General features: G+C 47.2%; 1 protein-coding gene across 2 annotated transcripts in view; it reads left to right on the forward strand.

Annotated features, from left to right (window-relative positions):
* Window positions 1-432, forward strand: part of LOC134909253 (ceruloplasmin-like) — a 219061-nt gene extending 218629 nt beyond the window's left edge. For both annotated transcript variants that reach the window (XM_063915952.1, XM_063915951.1), the window contains one exon: window positions 253-432. In XM_063915952.1, the coding sequence (XP_063772022.1) occupies window positions 253-299 (47 nt within the window). In that variant the 3' untranslated portion in view covers window positions 300-432. The remainder of the gene's footprint in view (window positions 1-252) is intronic.
* The last annotated feature ends 12527 nt before the right edge of the window (window positions 433-12959 follow it).

Consider the following 12959-nt stretch of genomic DNA (forward strand, 5'->3'; position numbering starts at 1 on the left):
CAGCTCTCAAGATAATGGCGGTGGGAGCCAAGGGTGGGCCTCCCTCTCTATAAGGACCCGCAATTCCCCCCCGATGGCTGCCCTGCTCCCAAATGCACAATTTCCACCACTTGAAGCACAGTTTTTTTGTATGTCTTAACTAACCCTTAAAAATGATGATTTAAGACTTATTAGATAAGTATTACATAAACATATGTCTTTTCAGCAATTCTGCGTTTCATTCATTTGTATGTTTCCTTATTTCCTATACAGAAAAAGAAACTTTGAAAAAATTATTAAACCTACATCTGGACATTTGAGGCATGCTGGAAAAATAAAGCATAAGCAACCTAGATATACAATGACATAAAACCCCACTTAATTATGCTGTGCAATTCAACTGTGTGTACCGCTGAAGAATGAGTTTACCAAAATAAAACAAATAGTTACTAATATATTGTCATTCATTTACGCACTTTCATTTCTCACTAAAATGATAAAAACTAGTGGCGGCTTCTACCTGACGTGCCAGCCAGGAGAGGAGACAGCTCGTCAGCCGGGTCCCCAGCACCTGCGCAATGGATCCAGCGGGTAACGGGACTGGCACATTCGCAGACAACCCGGTGCAACTGCTCATGCACAATACTCCGGCTTCTATGGATTGCACCAGTTGCAGTCCATAGAAGCTGGCTAGGGCTGACGAGGCAGAGAGTGTCTTTCCACAGGAATCGCAAATGTAATGCAGTGTGGAAACATGCAAATTCACAGGTTTCCAGCAGTCTAAAAAATCGCAATGGCAAAATCGCATCCAGATGTTTTGCCATTACAACCATACAACTCGGGCAATGTAATAGGATCATACTTACCTACTCTCCCGGATTCTGCGGGAGACACCCGGTTTTCGGGTAGTCCCCCGCAGCCCCCGGAAGAGTGGGCACCCCTCCCGCATTCTGCCCACTTCCTAGTGAAGTGGGCAGAACAGGGAGAATAACACAGTAAAATCACGGACCCGGCGGGGGGGGCGGAGCCTAATGGCGCGATCAGCTGATAATCGCGTAATTTTAGCCCCGCCCCTAGCCATATTTCATCCAATTACAGTCTTTTACCGGTGAGTGGGTGGGGCCTACTCATGTAATCAGCTTGGCTCCTCCCTCATCACCGCCCACCTGCTTTTCCTCTCCGGTCATCTCCCGGAGAGGAGATTTAAAATATCGGTAAGTATGAATAGGATGCGATTTTTAAAATATGTGTGTCTGTGTGTGTGTAAATAAACTTTTACTATCACATTGTGTTAGTCTTGTTTTTTTTGGGGGTGTATTTCTTTTATTGTAGAACTACAGGTACCAGTGGGCCCATTAATTCCCTGCATGCTGGTACTTGCGGTTCTCTATGTATCAGCATGCGGGGGAGGCTTTCTGGGACTTGTAGTTCCACAGCAAAAGACAATATTCTTTTTTTACACTTTCGTGGCTATCAGCCCACTATCCACAGCCCACGGTTGGCGGGGTGCCTTGGAGGGGGAACCACTTTTTTTAAGGGGTCCCTACTCCCCCAGGGAACCCCAGCCCGGGGTGACTAGTTGGGGGGGTTGTGATGCTGTGGCTGCAGGGACCTGTATAAATGTGACCCCTGGCTGCGGCATCACCTCTCTGGCTAGTTGCTGGTTTCAAAAATACAGGGGACCCCTCCTTCTATTGTCCCCCATAATTTTGGAACCAGTACCGGCACAAGAGCCCTGTGCTGGTTGCTTACGTGGGACCCTTACACAATTTTTTCCCCGGATTTTTGCAAACAGGACCAGCACAAAGAGCCCGGGTCTGGTTATGCTTTTGGGGGGGAAAATGCACATTGTTCTTTTGGGTTTTTTTAAATTACATTCTTTACTGTTCCATATAGAAGCATGCACGGATCTGATCTGTGCATGCTTCTGTCAAACTCACGCAATGGGCTGCATAATGCAGTGCAAGATGGCCCGAGCTCCGAGATTCCGGCAAACTTGTACATTTTTGGTAAAGTGGCAGCCTGGTTTTGCCTTGTAAATGTCTATTGCAGTGGTTCTCAAACTGTGTGCCGTGGCACCCTGGGGTGCCTCAGGACACTTGCAGGGGTGTCTTGGGTTGGTGGTCCAGGACCAATTCAAATTATTTACGGTCAATGTAATAGGCTAAACCTGCTGGTGGCTGTCAATCATAAAACATGTGAACAAACAGAAGCAAATCTTGTCCCTCACCACACAATTAAAACTAATATGACATGTAAATACAATTTTCTTAATTTAATATTTTTGACAAACAGAAGCAAATCTTGTCCTTAACTACATAACTGAACCTTAAGTATGATATATAAACACAGTTTAGTTCATGTAAAATTTCTTTCTAAATTTCTCAGTAAGAAACTTTTGGCCTAGGGTTGCCGTGATAAAAAACGAGATTTATGTTAAGAATTTACCATTGTTAAATCTCTTTCTGTGAGGTACACTGGGCTCCACAAGGATTAACATATGGATGTAGAGTAGGATCTTGATCCGAGCCACCAACAGGCTCAAAGCTTTGACTGTTCCAAAGATTCACAGCGCCGCCTCCTCTATAACCTTGCCTTCGTGCACTGGAGCTCAGTTTCGTTAACCAGTGCAATGCAGTAGCAGGTACCAGAGATGACAATCGTGAGTAGCCACATACACCACACACTCACTACAGGAGAGGGTGTCAGCGGCTAATGCCATACCAACCCAAAGAAGCCAAGTGCGTCAAGGTGGGCGCCTTGTGGAGCCCAGTATACCACGCAGAAAGAGATTTAACAACGGAAAGTTCTTACCATAAATCTTGTTTTCTGCTGCAGGGTACACTGGGCTCCACAAGGATTAACATCAGAGATGTCCTAAAGCAGTTCCTTATGGGAGGGGAAACACTGTAGTGGGCACAAGAACCCGGCATCCAAAGGAAGCACTCAGGGAGACGGAAGTATCGAAGGCATAGAACCTAATGAACGTGTTCACTGAGGACCACGTAGCCGCCTTGCACAATTGTTCAAGGGTCGCACCACAGCGGGCCGCCCAAGAAGGTCCAACAGACCGAGTAGAATGGGCTTTGATGGTAGCAGAAACTGGACGACCAGCAATCACCATTCTAATCCATCTGGCCAGAGTCTGTTTGGAAGCAGGCCAGCCCCGTTTGTGAAAACCAAACAATACAAAAAGAGAGTCAGATTTCCTAATGGAGGATGTTCTCTTCACGTAGATACAGAGAGCACGTACCACATCCAAAGACCGCTCTTTGGCAGACAACTCAGGAGAATTGAAGGCCGGAACCACAATCTCCTGGTTAAGGTGGAAGGAAGACACCACCTTAGGTAAATAACCTGGCCGTGTTCTAAGAACCACCCAGTCATGGTGAAAAATCAAATAGGGAGACTTATAGGATAAGGCACCCAAGTCTGAGACCCTTCTAGCTGACGCAATAGCCAGCAAGAATAGGACCTTACGAGAAAGCCACTTAAGGTCAGCAGAGGCAAGAGGCTCAAATGGAGACACTTGCAAGGCATCTAAAACCACCAACAAGTCCCAAGGGGCAACAGGCGGTACATAAGGAGGCTGAATCCGCATCACACCCTGAGTGAATGTATGGACATCAGGTAGGAAAGCAATTTTTCTCTGAAACCAAACCGACAAGGCAGAGATGTGAACCTTGAGGGAGGCCAGACGCAAGCCTAAGTCTAGGAACTGGTGTAGAAAGGCCAAGAGTTTGGCCGTACTAAACTTGAAAACGTCATGATTGTGAGACGCACAACAAGTAAAGTAAGCATTACAGACCCTATGGTAGATCCGAGCAGAAGCTGGCTTACGGGCCGTCAACATAGTTTGAACGACCGCCCCAGAAAAACCCTTGGCCCTCAGGACGGAAGCCTCAAGAGCCATGCCGTCAAAGTCAGATGGGCCAAGACCTGGTAAACACAAGGGCCCTGAACAAGGAGGTCTGGATGTTGTGGAAGTAGAAGGGGACAATCTAGCGAGAGGCCCTGTAGATCAGAGAACCAGTGCCGTCTGGGCCACGCTGGAGCGAGCAGAAGTAGGTTTCCTCCTTCTTGCTTGAACTTCCGTATTACTCTGGGCAGGAGTGACACCGGAGGGAACACGTATGGCAGCCGAAAGTTCCACGGGATTGACAGAGCATCCACGAACGCTGCTTGAGGATCCCTTGTCCTTGTTCCGAAGACCGGAACCTTGTGATTGTGTCGAGACGCCATCATATCCACATCTGGAAGGCCCCACGTGTCCACGAGACGTTGAAACACCTCCGGATGGAGGCTCCACTCTCCAGCGTGTACGTCCTGACGACTGAGATAGTCCACTTCCCAGTTCAGGATGCCCGGAATGAACACTGCAGATATGGCCAGCAGATGGCGTTCTGCCCACTGAAGAATCCGTGATACTTCCATCATTGCCATGCGGCTTCGAGTGCCCCTTTGATGATTGATGTACGCCATCATGGTGGCGTTGTCCGATTGTACTTGAACAGGTCTGTTCTGTATTAGATGCTGGGCCATTGTCAACGCATTGAACACTGCCCTCAGTTCTAGAATATTTATCGGGAGTAGAGACTCCTCCTTGGTCCACCAACCCTGAAGAGAGTGTTGTTCCAACACCGCGCCCCAACCTCTCAGACTAGCATCCATTGTCAGAAGGACCCATTCGGATATCCAGAAGGGACGGCCCCTGCTCAATTGTTGGTCCTGCAGCCACCAGCTCAGTGACAGGCAGACCTCCGGAGACAATGAGATCATGTGAGATCTTATCCGGTGAGGTAGGCCGTCCCACTTGGCAAGAATTAACTTCTGCAGAGGGCGAGAGTGGAACTGAGCATACTCCACCATGTCGAAAGCCGACACCATGAGACCCAGCACTTGCATTGCTGAATGTATCGACACTTGCGGTCAAGATAGGAAGCATCAAATCCTGTCCTTCAGGACTTTCTCCTGAGACAGGGACAACCGTTGGTTGTGAGTGTCCAATAACGCTCCCAGGTGTAACATGCTCCGAGCAGGAACCAGGGAGGATTTCTTCCAGTTGATCAGCCACACATAGGCTTTCATGCACTGGACCGTCAGATCGAGATGACACAGGAGAAGTTCTGGGGAATTTGCCAGGATCAACAAATCATCCATTTACGGTAGGATCCTGACCCCTTGATGGCAGAGTGTAGCCGTCATGACCGCCATTACTTTGGTGAAAACTGGTGGAGCCGTTGTAAAACCAAAGGGTAATGCCCAAAATTGGTAATGAAGGTTGCCCACCGCAAACCGCAGGTAGTTGATGAGATACCACAATAGGAATATGCAGGTAGGCATCCTGTATGTCCAGGGAGACCATATAGTCCCCAGGCTCCATGGCCAGAATAATAGAACGCAGAGTTTCCATATGAAACTTGGAGACCCGCACATGCTTACTCAAGGACTTCTGATTGAGAATGGGCCACGAGGACCCGTTCAGTTTCGGGACTAGAAACAGCGGTGAATAGTACCCCTTGCCTCTCTGAGACAGAGGCACCTGTACTACCACTCCTGTGGTCAGGAGGGAATGTACCACCGAGTGGAACGTGTTTTATTTTGCCGGATCCAGAGGCAAAACCGATGCGGGGGACGATTCTTGAAGGGTATGGCGTAACCTTGAGCGACGACTTCCCACGCCCAGGTATCTGAAGTGGTCTTCAACAATTCCTGGGCAAAAACCTAGAAGTCGGCCCCCCACCTTGGGATCCCCCAGAGGTAGGCCCGCCCCATTATGCGGCAGGCTTGCCCGTTTTGGAAGCTGGCTGACGGGCGGCCCAGGCACGCTTCGGTCTGGGCTTGGCAGGTCTGGAAGCACGGGCTTGCTTTGGGTACGCCTGACCTTTTGCTTTTCCTGGAGGACGAAAGGGCCGAGGGAAAGTACTTTTAACCTTCTGTGTTGAAGAGCCGTACTAGGTAGGCAAGCTGTTTTAGCGGTAGCCAGATCAGCCACAATCTTATTGAGGTATTCTCCAAAGAGAATGTCTCCCTTGAAAGGAAGCACCTCCAGGGTTTCTTGGAATCCATATCCACCGACCAGGATCTCAACCAAAGGATAAGTCTGGCCAAGATGGACGTAGTAGCAGCCTTGGCCGCTAGCACCCCGGCATCGGAGGCCGCCTCCTTAAGGTACAGAGAAGCCGTGGCAAGAAATGAGACACATTGTCGAGCATGCTCAGATCCATTGGAAAACAGTTCCGCCTCAAGTTCCTGAGCCCACGCCTCAACAGCTTCAGCAGCCCAAGTTGCTGCAATTGTTGGCCTATGCACAGCCCCCGTTAGGGTATAAATCGCTTTTAAACAGCCCTCCACACGGCGATCCGTCGGTTCCTTCAGAGAGGTGACGGTAGTTACTGGCAGAGCAGAGGAAACAACCATACACGCCACATGACAATCTACAGGCGGAGGGGTTTCCCAATTTTTACAGACCTCCGCAGAGAGAGGATAGCGAGCCAACAGTCTCTTATTCGGTGTAAATTTTGTCTCAAGATTTTCCCAGGATTCCTGATGTATGTCAACCAGGTGTTCAGAATGGGGTAAAACTTGTTTAACCACCTTCTTAAGTTTAAACCTATCCAGTTTCTTGGAGACAGTCTCAGGCTTAGGATCATCAGCCACCTGAAGAATGAGTCTGATTGCCTCAATCAAATCCGGGACATCCACCAATTACTTCCCTTCCCCATCAGAAACATCAGTGTCAGTGTCTGTGGGATCAGTATATGCACCGTCCTCGTCAGAGGACGTGTCTGGAATAGCAGTGGATTGGGAGGAGGTAATGGCCCATTTAGAAGATGACTTAGTCTTAGGCAGGTGAGAGTGACACTTAGATTTAGTCATAGATCGGTTCAAATGCTGTAACTGAGTGGAAAGCTGATCCGCCCACGGCAGGTTTACAGCAGGGACCATAAACTGTTGCAGTGGCACAGGTGGTCCCACAGGGGGCGTCAATTTAGTCACAAGCGTGTTTAACAATGTGGAAAATGTAGTCCAAGGTGGGTCTTGTGATGCCTCAGGTGCTTAAAAGGACACAAGTGAGAGAACGACCATAGGAAGGTCGTCACCCAGAGAAGGCTTACTTGGTGATGCCTCAGGTGCTACAGAACCTCTGGGGGGTAAGGAACCCCCTGAGCCTGAATTCTCAGCTGCCATATTATCCTCCTTTACGTCCGCGGCCTCACTACCACGCAGTGTGGGAGAAGCCCCAGCGTCGTTGCCACGTGTAGCAGACATAACTATGTGCACAATATTGGTCAGCCAGGTACAAAGTGTAGCAGCACTATACCTATCAAGAACTCTCAGTAAAGCATGCCTATGAGAGCACAAACCGGGAGTTCAAGCGATATAGACGATATGGTGCTATAAATCACAAGTAAAAATACACCGTCGGTATATCTTGTGATACAATCCTATATTAAACAGAAAGAAAAACCTGAAACACTTGGCCCCCTCAGGTATAGCAATATAGGAATAGCACGCTGAGTGAAATACCCTGCAATAAGGCAACCACGCAGCGGCTGCATGCTCACACACATATATAGTCACAAGTGTACCATGCAGAAATTATGTACAATAAAACTGCACTGGACTAGCAATACAAAGTAATACTCAGTATGGCTATATGTGATAACAATAGATATAACAATGCACAGTAAACACTGGATGTATATCACAGGGTGTTTGTACCACACAACCCTGAATGTATGCACTCTTTCTTAACTATCACTGTCCCAGTGACAGTTAGAATACTTAAGTGTCCTGTAAGAAGCACAGCACTGGCAATCAGGCGGTTCTACAGAGGAGGATTTGCCCCAGCAGTCCTAGAAACAGCACAGCTCAACTTTATGATGACCGCTGGTCAGGAGTGAGGGAGAGAGATATGCAGCTCCAGGGTGGGAACATTGCTGAAATGGCGCCCTGGGGCTGGGGGGAGGGGCATCAGGTCTGACCTGCTTCCCATGCTGGCATCCCCACCGGGTACAGCGGGCTAAAATCGGGGTTAATAAAGAGAAAAAAAACCTGTGACCTGTGCCATGAATGTCCCTGGTGGCTAGTGAAGTGGCACCCGGTAATCAGTGTTCACACCAGCGCGCGCGTGGCCCGCCTCCTACGGCCGCGCTGGATCACGGTAAAGTGCGGGCACAGGAGCCCCTTACCTCCTCCTTGTCAGTGGCCCAGTGATCCGGGAGGTCGGTGTGTGTGTGACTGACCTTAAGAAGAAAAAACGGAGCCTCCGCTGCAGTGACCCGGCAACCAGTGCGCGGGAATATACAGCGCCGCTGGGGGTGAAAGTCTGAGACTAATCCTGCTGCAGCCCTGTAGTTGACAAGAATCTTCTGTTCTTTTTTTCTTCAAAATTAAGCTCTGAATAGGCTGCCTATGGCAGCCCTCTGTGAAGTGCCTGCATACTGCATGGCACCAACATACATAGTGAGCTCCCTGTGCATGGAGGCGGGGTTATAGAGGAGGCGGCGCTGAGCATCTTGGGAACAGTCAAAAGCTTTGAGCCTGTTGGTGCCTCTTTCCACTGATCATCCTTGAGATGTTCCTACAGCTTAATTGGAGTCCAAATTCAGTTGATTGGACATGATTTGGAAAGGCACACACCTATCTATAAAAGATTCCACACATGACAGTGCATGTGTGAGCACAAACCAAGCATGAAGTCAAAGGAATTGTCTGTAGACCTCCAAGACAAGATTGTCTCGAGGCACAGATCTGGGGCAGGTGACAATGCTAAATTCCTTTGTCGTATAATCAACCCTTATGAAGCTAAGAACACTGTACGCTGCTTACTTAAGAAATACCGTAATGATACGCTATTTGCGTAACGATCGCTCAGCCGTAGGCGAGACGCTCAAGCGTCACGTTCGCTCACGGCCCAGTGATCACAGGACACGTTATTGGTTATGTCTAGGGGAAAGATTCGCTGTAACGTAGCGTACGCTAGAGACCACGAGGAGGTCACCAGCGATGCAGACGCTCACAACACTATACCTTTATGTTAAACCTTATACCGATGAAATACACAGAATACCTTAATGTGAGTACAGGGTGTAAATGCAACCTTGTGTAACCTGACTATCTACAAAGCTGTTTGAGCGTCACCGACGCTCAAATGAACACTTATCACTATAGGAAATACACAGATACTGGTTTAGGTTTCCAAGGCCTATTAACTGTATTATGTCTAATATACTTGTAAAAGGGGATAACAGTACATATGATACACTACAATATAACAGAGACTTCCTAACCACAGAACTAAACTATAAATACAAAAAGACAATACTACACTGACCTAAATGCAATACGATACAATACTATAATACTATAAGGTATTTAAGAGAAAAAGAGGAGAGAGAGAGATAGAGAGAGAGAGAGAGAGAGATTTGGCTCGCAGAAAGACAATGATTATGGAGAGAACTTACGCACAAAAGGTATGATCGCCAGCGCCTCGATATCCAGCTCCCGATTATCAGCAGATAACCGTTGATGAGAGAGTGAGAGCTGGATGTGGTCGGCCTGCCTATTTATGCCCCACACACAATGCAATCTCCTGGTCCTACAATCCCATTGTCCATTGGCCGAAGGAATTCGGCCCTGCATCATAACAAAAGGTCATAGGGTGATTCATACAGGTGGGCTGTGACGATTTCCAACAGCTCAGGTGGGTGGGGAACTGGGTTTCCCGCCGCATACCTGAGTATGTGTAAATCATAGAAATGGACATAAACTTCTTATGTCCATAACTATTCGCACGAGCGATTAATACGCTCCAAACCAACACCGGAATATTGCTAATTAAATACTCTTCCGATGGGTACCAAACACTGCAGTATGATTCCTGTTAAACCCTTCGTACGATGCAAAGAGGGATTCCTCAGCTCTGGGACATTATACTTTAACCAAACTTACAGAAACTATCAAAGGGATCATGATCTATAAACTACATTAATTGTGAACATTTGTAACTAATGAGTCGCACGCTACGATCACATAAACTCTACCGTAAATGCGCATACTGCGCGTGCGAGTGCACGCTATTGCGGGTATGCGCTTCCACGGGAGAGCGTACGCATGCGCAGCACGGACCAGTGTGCGGTGCAAATATGGCAACGTGCATTGAGACATTTTTCTGACTTTGACAGTCCACCCTTTGGCAGTCAATAATAACTGCCACAAAACATTTAAGGAGAAAAATGTAAGTCAGGGGTTAATTGATTTCCATGGTTGGGTAGGGGAGGAGAGAGGAGAAGGTGTGAAGAGGGTATGACCTAGTGAGAAAGCAGGAGCATGTGTGTATGAGTCCATGTTTGGAGGGTCATGTATCATCGTGCCGTACGTGTGGTAGATCAAGCTTCGAGGTATTGCGAAGTATACATTTGAATTCCTTCTTATCCTGTGGTACAGGTCTGTGGATGGGCTGTCAAACTTTACCGAGCTCATTTCGGCTGTAGTTGTAACAAAATGGGGATGCACATTTTAGTTGATGATACATGAATGGGGGAGGTATGTGGTTGCTGATATCTGTGCCTGAATTCCCTATCGTCTATGTGTGTCATTACCTGAGGGTTGTAGAGATGAAGATAAAGAACACTTACGAAAAATGCAATGATATTCTATGTCAGGGTAATGTACGTTCGTCGATTGAGGTCTTGATTGGTGTCGGTTGATCGGAGTCTTCTTCTTTGTGCTTTTGCTCATAAATCGTGAGTAAAGCAAACAACGTCCATGGATTTACAAAAAATGTTGGGCTATCGTGATTTTAAAGTTCCTAGGGAAACTGGGGTACCCATGGCATTGTCCATCAAAATCTTGTATATCAGGTCGACTGCTCTTCTTCTTTCCATCTTTCCGTTGTCGGCCCCTTGGCTCATCAAATCCTTCGTCTACGTGGGTCTTTGTACCTCGGAGGAAAACATAGAAATGGGTGAAAGACGGACCGTATACTCATTACATCATTACGTCATGGTTTCTAGCATTGGGTCATAAATCAAATCCAGGTTAATTACAGTTTCCTCACTCCTCAAGCTCATCACTTTTGTACTTTGTTTGCACCTCATCAAAGCCTGCCCGCATCTAAATATCAATCCAATAGATATAACGACACCCAAAATACATAGGAGAAACTTTCCAACATCCATTATGACTCCTTGAGCCCAGTCTCCTAAACCGGAGAACCAATTTCGCGGGTTCAACCATGACACCCAACCAGTCAGCTCATTACCTACAGCAGCAAGGGTGAGATTGTGTTTTCGACGAAATTCCCACTTTAATTGCAGAATATCGTCCATCTTTTGGTCTATGACCTCTACCGGATCCTCGGTGCTATTTGTGATATACGTGCAACACTTTATGCCGTACTGTGTTGCCAATGTAACACAATATCCGCCTGTTACTGCTGTAAGATAATTAAGAATCATCCTATGCTGAACTAGTTCTGTTTTGTAAGCTTGAAGTTCTCTTCCAGTGTATCTAAACGTGTCATCATACATTTCAGTGATATTATCTAACAAATTGGCGAGTGCGGAAATGTATCTATAATTCATCACACCTCGAGCGGTGCGAGTGAAATCTAACGCTACCAGAACCTGAATCCCGGTGGATTCATGGATAAGATCAGAGGCCGGATGCTCTAACCTTTCTGACAGTTGTCTTTTAACAAGGTGCTCGTAGTGAGTGTGAGTATAAGGAGTTTGGGCACCACGGTGTATGTCCTTCATTTTGTCATGTGTAACAGTCATTACTTCAGGCAATACTTTTCCAATATAACACAATCCTTCAGAGTTTGGGGCAAGCCACTTGTACGCCTTTCTCCCGCATATGAAATATGCATCATCGGGGAGAACATAAGGGACGGAGAAGGACATGACCATGTTACAAACCTTCCAGGTGAAATCTCCTGACCCTAATTCTTCCATCTGTCTAATGCACGTATCAGTTTGTACGATATGTGCACAGTATCCTGGTGATACCTCTCCAACTTTAGTAATCCTATTTCCTAAGGTATATCGATACCGGAATGATTTTCCTCTACTGGCTATGTGGCGTACGAGCTCTGTATCTGTAGGCATTCTATCTGCTCTGTGTGAAAAGGTCATGGTAAGGTTGCTCCATGACACTTCCCAATTTCCCGGTTTTCTGGGATTGGAGATGTTAAAACATATGAGGGACCTATCCACATGGTATTGGTGGAGCTTCAAACTAGGAGGGCTGGAGATGTTAAACCTCCGGTCCACCGGTCTCCCACCACTTAGCTCAAGTACCTCCCCTGACGTTAAAGGAAATGGTACTAGCCCTGATTTACTGTGACCCTGAGGTACTTGAGAGCATACCCAACAATCTGTTTGGTTCAACACGTTACCCACTAGAGAGTGATAGTCATTCAATGGATGCCGGTCCATATGGATATTAAAACTAGATTGGCATTTCTTTATGCATCCATCTTCAACCAGATTATCACAGAGCCTACAGATACAATTTTCCTCAGCTAACAATCCATCACAATTTCTTCTATCGGATCGTTTTCTGATACTCGCCTTTGCTTGTTGGCTTGGTTGATCTTGGAAAACTACGCCTCCATCATCATAATCGGAACCCATTCCAGAACCTCTTTCGACCTCTATGGTACTCTCGCCGGAACAGACTGCTCTGGTCAACATCATGGTTAACATCAAAATCCGGACCACAGTCTCTTGGGGCAAGTCCATCTTTGAGGAGGAAATAGAGAAGAATGAGAAGGGGGAAAAAGAAATTTTAAAGGAGAGGGGATGGGAAGTGGAGAAAACAATAAAAGGGAGAGGGGAGTCGACAGCTGCTTTCGGTCTTCAAGGCTCAGGTGCCGCCTCAGTCCTCCTGGAACAGACACTCTAGTGATACAACCTCTACCGTCTGTTCCTTATCACGGGACTTCTCTGGATCAGCAACCTTCTTGCAGT

The sequence above is a fragment of the Pseudophryne corroboree genome, chromosome 4 (assembly GCF_028390025.1).
Source record: "Pseudophryne corroboree isolate aPseCor3 chromosome 4, aPseCor3.hap2, whole genome shotgun sequence".
Lineage (NCBI taxonomy): Eukaryota > Metazoa > Chordata > Amphibia > Anura > Myobatrachidae > Pseudophryne > Pseudophryne corroboree.